This window comes from Stomoxys calcitrans, chromosome 5, assembly GCF_963082655.1.
Source record: "Stomoxys calcitrans chromosome 5, idStoCalc2.1, whole genome shotgun sequence".
Lineage (NCBI taxonomy): Eukaryota > Metazoa > Arthropoda > Insecta > Diptera > Muscidae > Stomoxys > Stomoxys calcitrans.
Genome location: NC_081556.1, coordinates 103227175 through 103246071, shown reverse-complemented (window position 1 = coordinate 103246071; position 18897 = coordinate 103227175). Strand labels below are relative to the sequence as shown.

At 40.2% G+C, this 18897-nt stretch overlaps 1 protein-coding gene across 23 annotated transcripts in view; it reads left to right on the top strand.

Moving 5' to 3' along the window:
- The window catches only part of LOC106080785 (mucin-2), a 398264-nt gene that overhangs the window by 342748 nt on the left and 36619 nt on the right, over positions 1 to 18897 (top strand). For 18 of the 23 annotated variants that reach the window (XR_009398497.1, XM_059370010.1, XM_059370022.1 and 15 more), the window contains 6 exons: positions 9375 to 9493; positions 9575 to 9910; positions 9983 to 10252; positions 16829 to 16909; positions 17063 to 17356; positions 17520 to 17534. Coding sequence is in view for 22 of the 23 variants with exons in the window: in XM_059370010.1 (XP_059225993.1) it covers positions 9375 to 9493; positions 9575 to 9910; positions 9983 to 10252; positions 16829 to 16909; positions 17063 to 17356; positions 17520 to 17534 (1115 nt within the window). In the remaining variant the exon portion in view is untranslated. The remainder of the gene's footprint in view (positions 1 to 9374; positions 9494 to 9574; positions 9911 to 9982; positions 10253 to 16828; positions 16910 to 17062; positions 17357 to 17519; positions 17535 to 18897) is intronic. The other 5 variants (XM_013242343.2, XM_059370011.1, XM_013242344.2 and 2 more) reach the window with 3 other exon arrangements.

Here is an 18897-nt window from a genome sequence, read left to right as displayed (position 1 = left end):
TAATTTCCTCATTTCGTTTGTAACACGTCGAAATATTCGTCTAAGATCCCGTAAAGTATATATATTCTTGATGGCCTCGAAATCCTGAGTCGATCTAGCCGTGTCCGTCCTTCAAAATCACGATAGCGGTCGAACGGGTAAAGCTAGCCGCTTGAATATGTGCCATATCGGTTCAGATTTGGATATAGCTCCCATATACTGGAAACCGCAATTTTTGTCCGATTTGGCTGAAATTTTGCACATAATGTTCTGTTATGACTTCCAACAACTGTGCCAAGTACGGTCAAGAACCTGATATAGCTCCCATATAAACCGATCTCCCGATTTGACTTCTTGAGCCCCTGGAAGCCTCAATTTTCATCACATTTGGTCGAAATTTTGCATATAGTGTTCTATTATGATTTCCAACAAATGTTTTTAGTACGGTTCAAATCGGTCAAGAACCTGATATAGCTCCCAACCTGATATAGCTCCCAACCAAACCGATCTCCCGATTTGACTTCTTGAGCCCCTGAAAGCCAAAATTTTCATCCCGTTTGGCTGAAATTTAGCACATAGTGTTCCGTTATGACTTCCAACAACTGTGCCAGGTACGGTCCCTATCGGGCAAGAACCTGAAAAATCTCCCATATAAACCGATCTCCCGATTTGACTTCTTGATTCCCTAGAAGCCGCGATTTTTATCCGATTTGGCTGAAATTTTACATATAGTTTTCCGTTTGCATATAGTTTTCCGTTTCCAAGTACGGTCCAAATCGGTCTATAACAAGATATAGCTCTCATATTTTAGCAAAATCCATGGTGGTGGGTTTCCAAGATTCGGCCCAGCCGAACTTAGCACGCTTTTACTTGTTAGTTTTTATATACTTCACCATAGGGTGGGGGTATACTTATTTCGTCATTCCGTTTGTAACACCTCGAAATATTCGTCAAGGTCTAAGTATATATATTCTTCATCGTTATGACATTTTAAGTCAATCAAGCCATATCCGTCCGTCTGTCCGTGCATCCGTCTGTCTGGCGAAAACTGGGATTGTAAATGGAGATCGCCTGTCGCAGCAACAGCATGTATATAGTAAGGGCAAATCCTCTGAAACAACCCTTCACGACCTAGTCGGCAACATAGAGGGTTCTCTCGCTGTCAAGGAATATACAATGGTAGCATTTCTTGACATTGAAGGTGCTTTCAATAATTTAAAACCGACGTCAATCATAAAGGAGTTGGAGTTTCTAGGCATCAACTCTACCGTAAGAAAGTTTATTAATAACTTACTAAAAGATACATTACGGCAGGCTTGGGAGTTTAGGGTTTGGACCGCGTGTCATGCATTGGGTATATACTGCAGTTGTCAGTCTTAAAATGCTATATGGTGTTGTGGTCTGGTGGACGGTACTTAAAAAACCTACCTACTGCCCAATACTTAACCGTTTCCAAAGGATGGCTTGTTTGTGCGTCACAGCCGCACTGAGGATGACACCATCTTATGCACTAAATTTAATGCTACATCCTATGCCTCTGGACATTGTGGCTGGCCAAATTGCAGCGACCACTGCCGTGAGGTTAAGGGAGCTTTCTCATTGGTCATGTGGCGGCTACGGACACTGGGTTATCTTTGATACAATATCCGATGTTCCAGGCAGTGTGGATTACACCCTACCTGAGCCGCTTTTTGATAAAAAATACTATACCACTATTCATGATAGAACCGATTGCAACTACGATGTCCCTGGTAACAGAAGTTACATAGACTTTTATACGGACGGTGCCAAACTAAACGACCATGTTGGCTTTGGGATGTACACTTAAGGTCCAGAACTGGTCATAACGAAAAGGTTACCCAACCACTGCAGTGTGTATCAAGCAGAGATCCTTGCAATTAAGAAAGTGGTGGAATGGTAAAAATATAATGTTATTACGACGATTGGCATAAATATCTTCTCAGACAGCTAGGCAGCCCTGGAGAAGGTATTTCTGAACACTAAAACCGCCCTCGACTGTCGCAGATCTCTCAACGAGATGGCTGAACAGTTCAAAATTCACCTGTTCTGGGTGCCGGGCCACAGAGATAACCCAGGGAAATGTGAAGCGGATGAGCTTGCGAGACTATGAACTACCCTACACATTCCATGGATACTGGAATCTATGGGTAAGCCTCTAGCGACATGTAAGCTTTGTTTTCAGGACCAGGCCCGAAAGACAACGAATGACAGATGATCACAAGGAGGGGGTTGTGAGCATTCCAAAACTGTGTGGCCTAATCTAGACTTGAAGAGGTCTACTGGTTTTTTGTCATTGGCTAGAACAGACGTCTCAGTCATTGTGTCCGTCATGACAGGTCTAATCCGAAAACATGCTGACAGACTGAAGGTTGCCAGCAACGACTTTTGCAGAAGCTGTGAGGACATCGAAGATGAAGCAGAGACTATAGAACAACTTCTGTTGCTGTGGTGGAAGAAAACACACACACAATGGCCGAAACTGCCACTTAAACCTAACCTAACCTATCCTATGGTTTAAATCGACCCATAACCTGATATAGCTGCCATATAAACCGATCTGGGATCTTGACTTCTTAAGCCTCTGGAGCACGCAATTCTTATTCGATTTGGCTGAAATTTTGCATGAAGTTTTTTGTTATTACTTTCAATAACTGTGCTAAGTATGGTTCAAATCGGTACATTACCTGATATAGCTGCCACATAGACCGATCTGGGATCTTGACTTTTTTAGCCACTAGAGGCCGCAAGTTTCATTCGATTTGGCTGAAATTTTGCATGAAGTGCTCTGTTATGACTTCCAACAACTGTGCTAAGTATGGTCTAAGTATCCGTCCATAACCTGATATAGCCTCCATGTAAACCGATCTTAGATCTTTACTTCTTGATCCACTAGAGGGAGCAATTCTCATCCGATTTGGCTGAAATTTTGCATGAAGTGTTTTGTTATTATTTCCAACAACTGTGCTAAGTATGGTTTAAATAGGTCTATAACCTGATATAGCTGCCATGTAAACCGATCTGGGATCTTGACTCTAGAGGGCGCAATTCTCATTCGATTTAGCTGAACGGTTTCTCCCATGACCTTCAACATACGTGTCCAATATGGTCTGAATCGATCTATAGCCTGATACGACTCTGCTTCTTGAGCCCGTAAAAGGCGCAATTCTTATCCGAATGGACTAAATTATTACACAATTACTTCTATTATGGTCGTCAACGTAAGATTATAAGGCGTCGCAATTCTCATCCGATTTGGCTGAAATTTTGTATGAAGTGTTTTGTTGTTACTTTCAATAATTGTCCTAAGTATGGTTCAAATCGGTGCATAACCTGATATGGCTGCCATATAAGCCGATCTGGGATCTTGACTTTTTGAGCCACTAGAGGGCGCAATTCTCATTCAATTTAGTTGAACGGCTTCTCCTATGACCTTCAACATGCGTGTCCAATATGGTCTGAATCGATCTATAGCCTGATACAGCTCCCATATGAACCGATCTCCCGATTTAAGCTTCTTAAGCATCTACAAGTCACAATTCTTATCCGAATGAACTGAAATATTACACAATAACTTTGACTATGGTCTTCAATATTCATTGCATTTATGATCCGAATCGGACTATAACTTGAAATAGCTCCTATAGTTTCACAAATCTGTTCCACTATTCTTTGTTTGCCTAAAGAAAGATACGGCGCAAAGAACTCGACAAATGCAATCCATGGTGGAGGGTATATAAGATTCGGCCCAGCCGAACTTAACATGCTCTTATTGGTTTCGTAATCAATATGAAGAACGTATTTTTGTTTAACCCTCCGATGAGTGACAGTTATGAACTTCACGGCCGTGTGAAAAGGTCCCTACGGACCTTTTTTGTAAATCATTTTTTTTTCATATAAAAATTTTTTTTTTTTTTTTGAATTTTTGTTTTGTTTTTATTTTTTATAACTAAATTCTACATACAAAAATTATTTTTTTAATTTTTTTAATTTTTTTTTTTTTTTGCTTGAATTTTCTTAAACCAAAGACAAACTCTGTGAGTTTTGGTAAAAATCGGTTCAGAATTAACTATAGCTCCCATATATATAATTCGCCGGCTTTACGCCTATGAGGAAGGGTATACAAGGGTGGAACAAATTCCGTCTGACCAAAACATGGGCCCATTCAATGTTTGCGCAGACTGTAATGATAACTATGCCAACCATCCAACAACCATGTTGTGGCTTTTCATTTTAGCGGCATTTCGTATATTTGGTTTATTTATTTTTATGTTTTGTGAGTTTTCTTTTTGTTTTTCATTATTTTTATTAGCCCATTGTTGCAGTTCATGTGGGACGCAGGGAGATATAAATGAGAGCATTGTTGGTGGGGAGCCAGTTGGAATGACGAGTTGTATGTAAGCATTGGCCATTGTTGTTGAATAGAAAATTATGCAATGTTTATTTTTTTTTTGGTTCGTTTCATGCATACATTCCGCATAGTTTCTTGCTAGCTTTTCTCTCTTTTTTATTTTGTCATGGAAACCTATGATTTTTGTCGATTATATTTAGGAGTATTTTTTCTTCAAATTGTAACATTTAAAACGAATTTCCTAGCTTGCTGATTTTATAGCATTTTTAGTATTTTGAGTGAAGGTGCAACATGTTGTTGCAAAACCAACCTGTCGTCATTATCGGTATCATTCTTTGCATAGGCTTTGCCATGTCCAATATTCATCTTTATAGTGTTTCCTTATTGATTTTGACGAAAATTTCTGTAAACAAATGTAGGAAACTTTGGCCCCTACCTTATAGTAAAAAGTTTAAATTTTTGTTTAATTTTCGATTTTTTGTTTATTTTCTTATTCTTGTTGCTTCAGACAATTCTCCTCCTATTCATTTGGAAACCAATATTTTTGAAAGCAATACATTTGGGCGGTTGCTGTAGGCTAAGAGTTGTTAGACTTTTGTAATGAAATAATTTTTTTCCAAAATAATTTTGTGGAATGCCCCTAAATATTAGCCGCTTTGAAGGGCGAGTGCATTAAAAACATCAACTGACATAAAATGCTGCAATGAAATCTCCACATTTGGTTTCCACAAACATACATCAATGTTCCCACGCTACCAGTTTGTTCAAATGTGGAACGAGCAGCACGAAACCGCATCAAAGGATTAGTTGGTATAATGAACGTGTTTTTAACAAAACCTGCTGCATTTAAAAAAATGGTTTAAAAACTAGGACACAATTCGTGACCCAAAAAGCTAAATTGGTCTTTGGCCACTAATGGATGGATCCATAAATTTATAATCACTCTCATCTCATAGTGCACTAGGCACTTGAATTTTTTCTCCAATATTAGCAATGATTTCCATACCCATAGCACATATGTTGTTTTAAAAGACATGCTAGTTAGCCATGTCGCTGTTGTCTCTTCCCAGTTTATGCTAATTGGCCATTTTTTTTTTTGTGCCTCAACTAAGAAAGCAACAAAGCCACTTGCCTGACTTAGTTGTACTTCAAAACTCGAAACAAAATTAAGAAAACCAAACTTGTTTCCAAAGAAAATCTATGAAAAATTATTTGTTCTAGTTCCATGCCCAACACTGGCTAATATGCCTGCCTCCAGCCAAGGCATTCATTCCTTTGGATAATGTGCCTGTATATGTAACAGAGACAATGATTGCATCGTCATAGTCCTCATCACAAAAAGGAGACTGGTTCTTGACCCAGACTCTTCGTGCAAAACAAGCAGAGAGACAATAATAGCCAGTAGACAGACTTAGATGAAAGCCAAAGCAAACTAAATTTAAAAGAAGTAACAAGTAAGAGCGTGCTAAGTTCGGCCGGGCCGAATCTTATATACCCTACACCATGGATCGCATTTGTCGAGTTCTATGCGTGGTATCTCTTTTTAGGCAAACAAAGAATATTGAATAAGAACTGCTATTGGAGCGACATCAAATTATAGTCCGATTCAGACCATAAATGAATGCTGAACATTGTAAAAGTCAGTGTGTAATATTTCAGTTCATTCGGATAAGAATTGCCCCTTGTAGGGGCTCAAGCAGCAAAATCGAGTGATCGGTTTATATGGGAGCTGTATTAAGCTATTCATCGATTCAGACCATATTAGACACGTATGTTGAAGGTCATGAGAGAAGCCGCTGTACAAAATTTCTGCCAAATTGGATGACAAGTGCGCCCTCTAGAGGCTCAAGAAGTCGAGACCCAAGATAGGTTTATATGGCAGCTATATTAGGTTATGTACCATTTTGCGCCATACTTAGCACAGTTATTGGAAGTCATAACAAAACACCTCATGCAAAATTTCGGCCAAATCGGGCGAGAATTGCTCCTTCTAGAGGCTCAAGAAGTCAAGATCCAAGATCGGTTTATATGTCAGCTATATCAAAACATGGACCGATTTGGCCCATTTACAATCCCAACCGACCTACACTAAAAAAAAGTATTTCTGCAAAATTTCAAGAGGCTAGCTTTACTCCTTCGAAAGTTAGCGTGCTTTCGACAGACAGACGGACGGACGGCCATGGCATTTTATCGCACTCCTTTGGTTGACCATCATAAATAACCTATTGCGGAAGCTGACTAAGGAGGGATTTGAACCCGCCTGTTATGCAGACGATGTTATAATACTTCTTAGGCGTAAGTAATTCAACCAACTATGCAGAAGGGCCGAAAGGGTCTTGCATATGACATATGACCGGGCTAGACCCAGGAGTCTCACTGTTCACGAGGAAGACTACGGTGGGCCGATTTGACGCGCCACGTTTCCTCAATAAACCGATTTCGATATCTTACAAGATCAAATACTTAGGAGTGATCTTGGATAGGAAACTTAATTGTGTCACAATCAGGAGCGTACTAAAAAGGCTCACAGATGTGGGGCGCTATGTAGACGGGCCGTAGGCTCGAAATGGGGCCTGAATCCGAAAATAGTCCACGGGCTGTACAGAAGCGTGATTAGACCAATACTCACTTACGCCTCGGTAGTTTGATGCACTGTCATGGAGAACAAGTCCCACGTTAGGACCATACAACAAGTTCAGAGAACATTTTGCCTATGCAAAGGCGGAGCGATGAGGTCCGTATGCCCACTAGGGCACTGGAGACTATTCTAGATACCCGACCCATTGCCATACAGATTAAATGTGAGGCAGCCGCTGCGATGGATGGGAGCAGCTCATACCATCGCGGTATAATCGAGGCGACTATAGGAAATCTTGAAGGAAGGGTTGAGGTTTCCGATCGGATACCTGAGACGACACTTGAGGTCGAAAGCGAGGTACTGCCGCCAGCGGCACAATCGTGGACTGACGGAACCCCTTGCATTGCCATCTGGAAGATCATGTTACGCGGATGGATCAAAGCTAGGGGAAAGAATGGGCCTGGGAGTTTACATTGAGAACCCAGGGACTGAGATATGTTTTAGACTGCCTGACCATAATGCGGTCCTGCAGGCAGAGATCCGGGCGATCACGGAATGCGTGAAGTGGTGCGGTACTAACGCGAGGACGTCGAGTTTAAACATCTTTAGGGACAGTAAAATGATCGTAAGGTAATAACAACCACAACAAGGCCACAAACTGTTTTGCAGTGTAAGAAGGAGATTAACACCTTCTCTGAGGATGGCACAATCCGCATCCAGAGTAAGGGGAAATAAAAGGGCAAACGATATGGCAGTGAAGGCCAGAGAACTGCCGTCGATAAACTTGGTTAACCCGAAGCCTTTCGCGTCGACGCAGTCCGATTTAAGGGCGTGGGCGACAATGTAACACTGTGTAACAGCGAAACAGTCGGTAGGACGGCGAAAATCCTATGGGGTGATCCGGATCGTGAGAGGACGAGGCTATTACTGAAAGGAAGTAAGAAGGAGGTCAGTATAGCTTTTGGTGTCATAACGGGATACATAGGATGACGAGCTCACTTATGCAAAATCGGTGCGCCAGGTGATGGCATATATAGGGCATGTGGGGAAGATGATGAGACGTTGGAGCATTTCCTATGTTATTGTCCGGCTTTCGTGGCTAACAAATACCGATACCAGAAATAAACCAACATAGGGTAGTCGTATGGAAAACAATTAAGGATTTTGTAAGTATCACGAGGTCACTTTTTAGTTTTTTGGAGCGCACAACAAGCCGGTTACTGACTTAGGTATATGTCTATAGTGGTATGGGGCAGATTAATATCTGCTCCCGCTTTTCAACCTAACCTAACCTATACATCCTGGCTAAATTAATGTTTTCCTATGGGAAAACCTTATTCAGCCAGGTTGAATTAAACTTTAACAAAGGAAAACCTTACTCAGCCAGGGTGAACTACAAAGGGAAACCTTATTCAGCCAGGCTGAACTAAAGTTTTCCCGACGGGAAACCTTATTCAGCCAGGCTGAACTAAAGTTTTCCCAAAGAGAAACCTTATTCAGCCAGGCTGAACTAAAGTTTTCCCAAATGGAAACCTTTTTCAGCCAGGCTTAACTAAAGTTTTCCTAAAGGGAAACCTTATTCAACCAAGCTGAACTAAAGTTTTCCCAAAGGGAAACCTTATTCAGCCAGGCTGAACTAAAGTTTTCCCGAAAGGAAACCTTATTCAGCCAGGCTGAACTAAAGTTTTCCCAAAGGGAAACCTTATTCAGCCAGGCTGAACTAAAGTTTTCCCAAAGGGAAACCTTATTCAGCCAGGCTGAACTAAAGTTTTCCCAAAGGGAAACCTTATTCAGCCAGGCTGAACTAAAGTTTTCCCAAAGGGAAACCTTATTTAGCCAGGCTGAATTAAAGTTTTCCCAAAGGGAAACCTTATTCAGCCAGGCTGAATTAAAGTTTACCCAAAGGGAAACCTTATTCAGCCTGGCTGAATTAAAGGTTTCTCAAAGGGAAACCTTATTCAGCCAGGCTGAATTAAAGTTTTCCCAAAGGGAAACCTTATTCAGCCAGGCTGAATTAAAGTTTTCCCAAAGGGAAACCTTATTCAGCCAGGCTGAATTAAAGTTTTCCCAAAGGGAAACCTTATTCAGCCAGGCTGAATTAAAGTTTTCCCAAAGGGAAACCTTATTTTCCTAAAGGAAAACCTTAATCTGTCAGAAATGTACATGGAAATTTATATCTGACTAAGACGTTAGTGAAATATGAAACCTAGTTTAATTTAAGCTATTTTGTATTTTAACTAAGAAATTTGAAAACATAACACAAACATACTTTCGCCGGATGGATGCTTGGTTACATATTACCTACAAAAGTTAACAGAGCAAAAGCAAAATTATAAAAAATAGATTTCTAGTTTGTTTTTCGTTTTGTGTATTCTGGTATAATAAGTATCTATTTTTTCTCTTTCTTCCTTCCTTCCTTTCGTTCTGCCATTACAATTACAACAATAGGTGCTTCAAAGGAAATTGGCACAGCTCTGACCAGAGTTTGCCTAAGACATAAGGCGGTAGAGACACGCCTCAAAACATTTACAGCCGCAATTATGGACTGTCTGGTACAACCATTACAAGTAAGTTGTAAACTCTCGCATCATCTCTTTTTCTTTGTATGATTGGACATGTGTAATGTATGGATTTTTATTGCCTTGCAGGAAAAATTAGAAGACTGGAAACGTTCGGTAGCGACCATAGATAAGGAACATGCCAAAGAATACAAACGCTGTCGCACCGAACTGAAAAAACGTTCCACAGACACATTACGCCTTCAAAAGAAGGCTCGCAAGGGACAATCGGATACCTTGCAATCGTTAATGGACTCCCATATGCAGGATGTCACCTTGAGGCGAGCAGAATTGGAAGAGGTGGAAAAAAAATCACTCCGATCTGCCATGATTGAGGAGCGCATGCGCTATTGTAATTTTGTGCACTTGCTGCAACCAGTGGTAAAGGAAGAATGCGAAGTGATGTCCGAATTGGGTCATTTACAGGTGGGTAAACGGGCAGCAGAGTACAATTTAACTAACAAGGCCTATAATATTTTACTTTTTTCCAAATTCCAGGAAGCCATGCAATCCATTGCTTTGGTTACCAAAGAACCCCATATTTTACCAGCTGCCAGTGAGGAATTAATACATGATGCCAAAGCATCTATAATTCTATATCCTGAATCACCAAGTACTAGTGGAGGAGGTGGCGGTTCTCTATCCCAAGGTGGTTGTTCAAACTCATTGGGTTCACGCAAATCATCAGTGTGTTCTATAAGTTCCATGAATAGCAGTGGTTCCAGCAATTCACCCGGTCATCCTCACTATCCACGATCATTGTCACAGGTAAGTGTGAGGGGTTTTGTATTAAGAAAAAAAAAACAATATTTTATAAGTACAACAAATATACAGTTTTCGAAATTAAAAAGATTCAGATCATATTTTGGGTGATCGGAATCATTAGGCAACGACTATCACAATCAGCTACATATTGGTTGCAGCGATCCAGGAGACAAAGCTGACCAACACCTGCAGCTTGCTCAGTTGTCACGAATACAATGTGCTACGTAAGAATCGCTCAAGTAATGGAGGTGGGGGATTGGCCTTCGTGATATACCATTCCGTGCAGTATAGACTCATCTCGCCTGCGCTGGTGACTCCTACATGGACTGCATGGGGGCAGCAGTCAGGTCCAGTACTGCCGAGCTATACAACGTGTACATACCGCCGGTTGGTAGCTGTGTCCCAATTAATGGCCAGGCTTACAACCCCGACATACGTGGCCTACTTTTTGGCCGTAATCGTCTGGAGATTGGAGGCTCCACGTTTTGCACGGTGAATGAGGATGGTCCCACTTGGATTATGAGGAGGTGTATCAACTCGCCAGACATTTCCATTACATCCCCTGAGTGACGTATACTGGCAAGCCGTCATTTCTTTGGGGTCAGACAACCTCCCCATAATTCTCATCATCGACCGACCACCAAACTTCATAACCTCTGAGCGCCTGACGTTTATCAATCAGAAGAAGGCCGATTGAGCTGGCTTCAGAGAGTACACCAATCGCCGCTTCAGTGAACTGACACCCTTCTCGGATGTGCTACGCAGCAGATTAAGCGTGAGGCAGCTATTATGGCTATGAGACTCAAGGCGATGGGAGAATGGATTGCGGATAGAAGCAGCTCTTACCATCGCGATATAATCGAGACGATAGGAAACCCGGAATGACGGGAAGAAGTTTTCAATCGGATACCTAAGACGACACTTGAGGTCGAGTGCGAGGCACTGCTGGCATCGGCACAGACTTGGACTGACGGAACCCTAGTATTGCCGTCTCTAAGATCATGTTACGCGGATGGATCAAAGCTAAGGGATAGAGTGGGCCTGGAGGTCTACATTGAGAACCCAGAGACTGAGCTCGGTTTTAGACTGGCGGTTTTGCAGGCGGAGATCCAGGCGGAGATCCAGGCGATCATGGAATGCGTGAGGTGGTGTGGTACTAATGCGAGGACGTCGAACATCTTTACGGACAGTCACGAACATTCATACAGTGTAAGAAGAAGATTAACGCCTTCTCTGAGGATGGCACAATCCGCATCGTTTTGGTGCCGAGCCATAACGGAGTAAGGGGGAATGAAATGGTAGACAATTTAGCAGTGAAGGCCAGAGAACTGCCGTCGATAAACTTGGTTAACCCGAGCCTTTCGGGTCGTCGCAGTCTGAGTTAAGGGCGTGGGCGACAAACGCCATGTAACACTGTGGAACAGCGAAACGGTCTGTAGGACGGCAAAAATCCTATGGGGAAATCCGGATAGTGAGAGGACGATGCTTTTACTGAAAAGAAGTAAGAAGGCGGTCCGTATAGCTTTTGGTGTCATAACGGGACACATAGGACTACGAGCTCACTTATGCAAAATCGGTGCGGCAAGTGATAGCATGTGTAGGGCATGTGGGCAAGATGATGAGACGTTAGAGCATTTCCTATGTCATTGCCCGGCTTTCGCGGCTAACAGACGCCGGTGCTTAGGTGGGAACACGATATCAGACATGGACTAACTTAGGGGAGTGGTATGGAAAACAATTAAGGATTTTGTAAGTAGCACGGAATACCTAATTTAAAATTGTGTTTTTCGAGGTTACTTTTTAGTTTTTGAAACGCACAACAAGCCAATTACTGGCTTAGGTGTATGTCCATAGTGGGCGGATTAATATCTGCACCCTCTTTTCAACCTAACCTAACCCTAACCTAACGCAGCAGCCGCTCGCTTTATACCAGCCGATCGAATACCCCAATTGCGGCCCAATTTCCAGACGCATTCAGTGGTATTCGCAGACGAACGTGATGTGATTCGTTGTACGGACCCCACTAACCCCAGAATCATCGAGCTGAATCTGGAAATAAACAGCGGAATTTGTGGCTGGAACACTTGGAGCATTGTAAGTTAGGCACCAATTTAGGCAAGCTGTGATCTACTGTTAAGTCACTTTTGAACCCCGATAGATGGGATGACAGGACCTCACTCACTTTTGGCTATGTAACCGTAACTGATCCAAATAGATGAGCCAGGTTGTTCAACCGTCAATTTATTGTGCATCCTGAGAGTGACAGGGAATGTAGGAGAGCCATTCATCGTATCCGTGGTCTCCGAGCCGATGAACAGCCATCACAATATACCGTGGGCGAAGTTACGTATCTCATCCATGGCGCCAAATCATCCAAGGCGTTGGGCCCCAACGAAATCTCTATACTGATGCTGAAGTCGCCAGTCATTTGTGGAGTTTAGGGATAAGAACTCGAAGCACCGTAGAGTGAACCAGGAAGTTCCCCAAGGCGGAGTGATGTCTCCGACACTGTTTAATATCTACCTGTCCTCCATTCCACACCCACCACTGTTCTGCCGTAGCTATACTCCTATTACCTAGGAGGGATAGCCATAGGTTAGGTTAGGTTTAAGTGGCAGTATGTCATCAGACTAACATAGACGTTTTCGGCCATTGTGATACCACAAGAACAGAAGAAGGAAGATGCCTTCCAGTTTCTACCGTTAAACCATTCAGACCAGCATATTTTCCGATTAGACAGTGACCTGTCGTGACGGACACAATGACTGAGACGTCTGTTCTAGCCAGTGACAGCAAAGCGTTAGACCTCTTCAAGTCTAGATAAGGTCACATAGTGTTGGAATGCTCACAGTCCTCCCTTTGTGACCATCTATCATTCGTTGTCCTTCGGACCTGATTCCAGTTTCCCTGGAATGTGTAAGGCAGTTCCTAGTCACGCAAGCTCTTTCGCTTTACAATTCCCTGGGATATCTCTGTGGCCTGGCACCCAGAACAGATGAATTTTAAACTGTTCGCTGAGAGATATGCGATAGTTGAGGGCGGTTTTGTATTCGAAAATACGTTCTCCAGGAATTTAATGGCTGACTGGCTGCCTTGCTGTCTGAGGAGATATTTATGTCAATATTCGTTACGACATTATAGCTTAGCCATTCCACCACTTCCTTGATAGCAAGGATCTCCGCTTGTTACTCGTACATCAGAGATAGTCATAAATCCATAATAAAAATGAAAGCCTCCATTGCGAATGCTGCCATTTCGACCGCACATCGATACCGTATCGACCCAACTTTAAAAATAACCCTCCAAAGAAACCTATGTTAAGGCCGTTAATCTTGAAACTTGTAATTGGAGTATATATGTTAACATCAAAGATGTTTGCTGGGATGTCAGCCAAACAAAAAATTCTTTATATTGGATTTCGATACCAAAAAATTGCTGATTCTATTGATTAATTCATTGACCGCTGTCAGTCAACATTGTCCGCCTGCAACAACAAACAGTGAACCATCATGATTTGTAAGCAACAATATGAAATGGTAATGGTAATGAAATGTAAGCATTTCTACAGCTAACGCAAGAGTCAACAATCCGTATCCACCAGTACCGCAGGTCAACAGCAAACACAGCAAAGCGGGTAACCTGACACCTCATGACGACAACAATAACAAAATCGTCAATCAGCAAGAAACCAATAGCAGCACCAGCAACAGCACCAACCAACAGCAGCAGCGCCAACAGCAGCACCAACCAACTTCAACCTAAGTTTAAGATTTTTGATTTAGTTCTGTAAAAGCACTCAAATTAATAAAAACAGAAATGTAGTAACTGTTAACTGGCGCCCAACAATCCATCAACGCACCCGGAGGCTGTGACCAAGGACCAAAAAAACACCCTAGAAGACCACAGAGGCTGTAGCTACAACTACCGGCTCAACACACGTCAACAAGTAAGCGGACGATTCTCCAAGTAGATTTAACGAAAGGACAACGAAATCGCCTCCATGGACGTATGGAAAATCTTTATAGGGATACATTTGTAAGTAGGCAGTGAACACAAAAAAAATTTGTGAATCGTAGATTTAATAGTTAAGAAGAATTTAAGTACGAAAGTGAAAAAAATGTGAAAACTCTGGTAGAGAAAAAAATTTTGGTGAATAATTAAAGAATTTAAAAATTGTAACTTCAGGAAATAGAAAAATCAATAGAATTAAGAAAAGTTGGAAAAAGTTAGATTTAATAATTAAGAAGAATTTAAGTACGAAAGTGAAAAAAATGTGAAAACTCTGGTAGAGAAAAAAATTTTGGTGAATAATTAAAGAATTTAAAAATTGTAACTTCAGGAAATAGAAAAATCAATAGAATTAAGAAAAGTTGGAAAAAGTTAGATTTAATAATTAAGAAGAATTTAAGTACAAAAGTGAAAAAAATGTGAAAACTCTGGTAGAGAAAAAAATTTTGGTGAATAATTAAAGAATTTAAAAATTGTAACTTCAGGAAATAGAAAAATCAATAGAATTAAGAAAAGTTGGAAAAAGTTAGATTTAATAATTAAGAAGAATTTAAGTACGAAAGTGAAAAAAATGTGAAAACTCTGGTAGAGAAAAAAATTTTGGTGAATAATTAAAGAATTTAAAAATTGTAACTTCAGGAAATAGAAAAATCAATAGAATTAAGAAAAGTTGGAAATGGATCGCCGGAAATCCAGATCACGACGATTTCGAGATAATAGAGCAAAAAATTAACAATGTTTTGTCAAGCAATAATAGGCAGGTTGTAATAAATAATCTGTCTCTAAAAAAAATAGATGAACTCACAGAAAATACCAACAAAATTATAAAAATTGTAAAAACCAATGAAAATTTTATAACCATGCTCAAAATGAAAATTGACCTTTTAAAGGAAGAAATTGTTAATGTAAATTATGCCATTCACTGGGCAAAGTCCGGCATAATAAATTCATTTGTATTGTCGAACACTGAAGTGAATATTGCAAAAGAGCTTTTCGAGAAAGATTCAATTCCCTTTGTAAACATAGAAGAAATATTCGAATTCTCTGAAGTAAAAATTGCATCAAATGAAAAATCACTTATTTATATTGTCAATGTACCGACTACGAATTTAGATTCCTGCAGTAAACTCTTGATTAAACCCACTAAGAGTGGGGATCTTACTAATAAAATTGATTATAATGAAATACTAGTTTGTAAAAATGAATCCTATGGGATCCTTAAACCATGTAAATCTTTCAATAATCTGACTGTTTGTAATTTAAATAATGTCAAAAGAATAGAAAAAGAAAATTGTTTGTTAAATCTTTTAAAAAAGCGTAGAAGCAAACTGTACTTTATTGAGACATAGCACCACCCCTACAGTAGAGGAAGTCTTGCCTGGGATGATTCTACTAAATCAATTCGATGGTACCATTCTCATCAACGACGAGCAGTACAATCTTACGGGAACCTTCATAATCAAGTTTCAAAACGCTTCCATAACAATTGACAACGAGACATACAACTATTTCCAAACAACGTATGCCGAACCATTACCTGCAATCCTACAACCTAGATCTCCTGGATCAAAAATAGAAGAAGTAACCACTTTGGAATTTGTAAAAAGGATCCATCTAAACAATACAAAAGCGATAGAACTGTTGAACATTAAAAACAAATGGAGTGCGGCCGTGCATTTACTCACAATAGCTGCAGCTCTCATTCTGGTATTGTTCTTGATAAGAAGAAAGCAGCGCCCATTGATTGAAACCGTTAATCTAGCACCTCCCAATCAACTATCAGTTCCGACATCGAATTCAACAAACTTTCCAAGAGACGTACCAAGATTATCTCAGATACCTTACTTCTAACGGTATTACGATCGAGGACGCTCGTAACTAAGAGGGGAGGTGTTAACATCAAAGATGTTTGCTGGGATGTCAGCCAAACAAAAAATTCTTTATATTGGATTTCGATACCAAAAAATTGCTGATTCTATTGATTAATTCATTGACCGCTGTCAGTCAACATTGTCCGCCTGCAACAACAAACAGTGAACCATCATGATTTGTAAGCAACAATATGAAATGGTAATGGTAATGAAATGTAAGCATTTCTACAGCTAACGCAAGAGTCAACAATCCGTATCCACCAGTACCGCAGGTCAACAGCAAACACAGCAAAGCGGGTAACCTGACACCTCATGACGACAACAATAACAAAATCGTCAATCAGCAAGAAACCAATAGCAGCACCAGCAACAGCACCAACCAACAGCAGCAGCGCCAACAGCAGCACCAACCAACTTCAACCTAAGTTTAAGATTTTTGATTTAGTTCTGTAAAAGCACTCAAATTAATAAAAACAGAAATGTAGTAACTGTTAACTTATATCAACAGATTTTGTAGTCTCTTTTCTTTGGCCATTTATTTTTATGTATATACTAATTTATTAGGTTATTTATGTATATGGTTTATTATATAATTTCATACCATTCATGTCATCGTTTCTTTTTTTTTTAGATTAGATTCATTTTCCCCAAGTATATGGTTATTGCTTACATGTAATTTTGTGTTTTTATTTTATTTTAGTTAATTTCGCCTTCTATACGCCTAAAACCTGGTGAATCCAGTGATAGTGGCTTTTGCTCATCGCCAGCTTTAACAACACAGGTTTACATTTATTTTTGTTTGTTATTTTTTTTTTTTTTCTTTTCTATCACATGGCTCTCAAATCATACTCATTTCCTCACAATTTCTTTGCAAACCCCTTATAGATCTCACTTAAAAAAGAAAACAAACCCCATTTGCCTTTGTTTCTTCTAGGCCTCTTCTTTGGCAAATCCTTCGCACGCTGTCACCACTTGGCCCACACACTCACAGGATGCTGTTGACCTAACACCCAATGCCACAGATCGTCCTCACACCATATCTTCGGCCTATGAGAAGGGCCATCAAAGGCCTCCCTTGACTGTTTACACTTTCCAAAATCCCGAAACTATACACGAAGGTGGTGGCGTAGCAAATGCCAGCAGCAATGGTGGCAGTTCTTCAGGACAAAATACTCCTTCAACTCAAAAATCGCCGGGCAGTGCTTTAAATCGCCCCCCACTACCAGTGGTAAGTTTTGCTCTTCAGCGCTTCGTTGTACATATTTGCGATTAAGGTTCTTTCTTTCTAAACACACAAAACTGATTTTTCTTGTAAATGTGCTTTGTTACTGTTGCCTGTTACTACTTTTGGCTTTTTTGATGTGTTTTTTGTAAATTGTTCATATTTGAAGAAACCAGCTCATGTGGTAAGTGTTAATTAAAGAAAAAAACGAAAATTTACCCCATGGTTTCTCCAGCAACATATTTCTAGTCCTTCCTAAATGCAAAACATTCCATTAACTCATATATCTATCGCATTTCATTATATCGCCAAAATCCTCTCTTCTCATCTGATTATACATCAACTTTTTATAAGCATAAAAAAAATTAAGTTTTGCTTTCGTGTTATTTGTGTAAAAAAATTAAGTTTTTAGATTTTGGCAATGTATGGTATGGTTGTAATTAAATAAGAATATGCAGTGAAAACTCATTAATAGTTGAAATAATGTTTGTTGCTGTAGTTTTGGCTGGACTGATATTTTTATACACACAACCAAGCCAAGTATTTCGTTGCCATATTGTGAGGTGTAAAGTTTTTCGTTCGTATCGGTGCATCAAAACATTATTATAAGCACAAAAATCTTTCATGAATCAAAAATAAATTCAAATTCTAGCCCTATGGAGTCCAAGAATCCATATAATTCATCTATGTTTTATTACACCCTCCACCATACGAGGGGGGTATACTAATTTCGTCATTGTGTTTGTAACTCCTCGAAATATTCGTCTAAGGCCCCATAATGTATATATATTCTTGATTGTCATGACATTTTAATTCGACGGACGTGGCTATAGTCCGCTTGTCCGTCCGTCCGTCAGTCTGACGAAAGCACGATAACTTTCGAAAGAGTAAAGCTATCCGCTTGAAATTTTGCAAAAATACTTCTTATTAGTGTAGGTCGGTTGGAACTGTAAATTGGCCATATCGGTCCATGTTATGATATAACTGCCATATAAACCGATCTGGGATCTTGACTTCTTGTGCCACTAGGGGACGCAATTTCTATCCGATTTGGCTGAAATTTCGCATGACGTATTTCGTTGTGACTTCAACGATTGTGCCAAATATGGTTTAAATCAGTCCATAACCTGATATAGCTGCCACTTAACCGATCTTGAATCTTGACCCACTAGAGGTCGCAATTCCCATCCGATTTAACTGAAATTTTGCATGAGGTGTTTTGTTATGACTTCCACCAACTGTGCCATATATGGTTCAAATCAGTCCATAACCAGACATAGCTGCTATATAAACCGATCTGGGATCTTGACTTCTTGAGCCTCCATAGGGCGTAATTATTATGCGATTTGGCTGAAATTTTGTACATCGACTTCTCCCATGACCTTTAACATACGTGTTAAATATAGTCTGAATCGGTATTTAGCCTGATACAGCTAACATATAAACCGATCTCCCTATTTTACTTCTTGAGCTCCTAAAGGCCGCAATTCTTATTCGAATTGGCTGAAATTTTACACAATGACTTCCACTGTGGTTTCCAACATTCA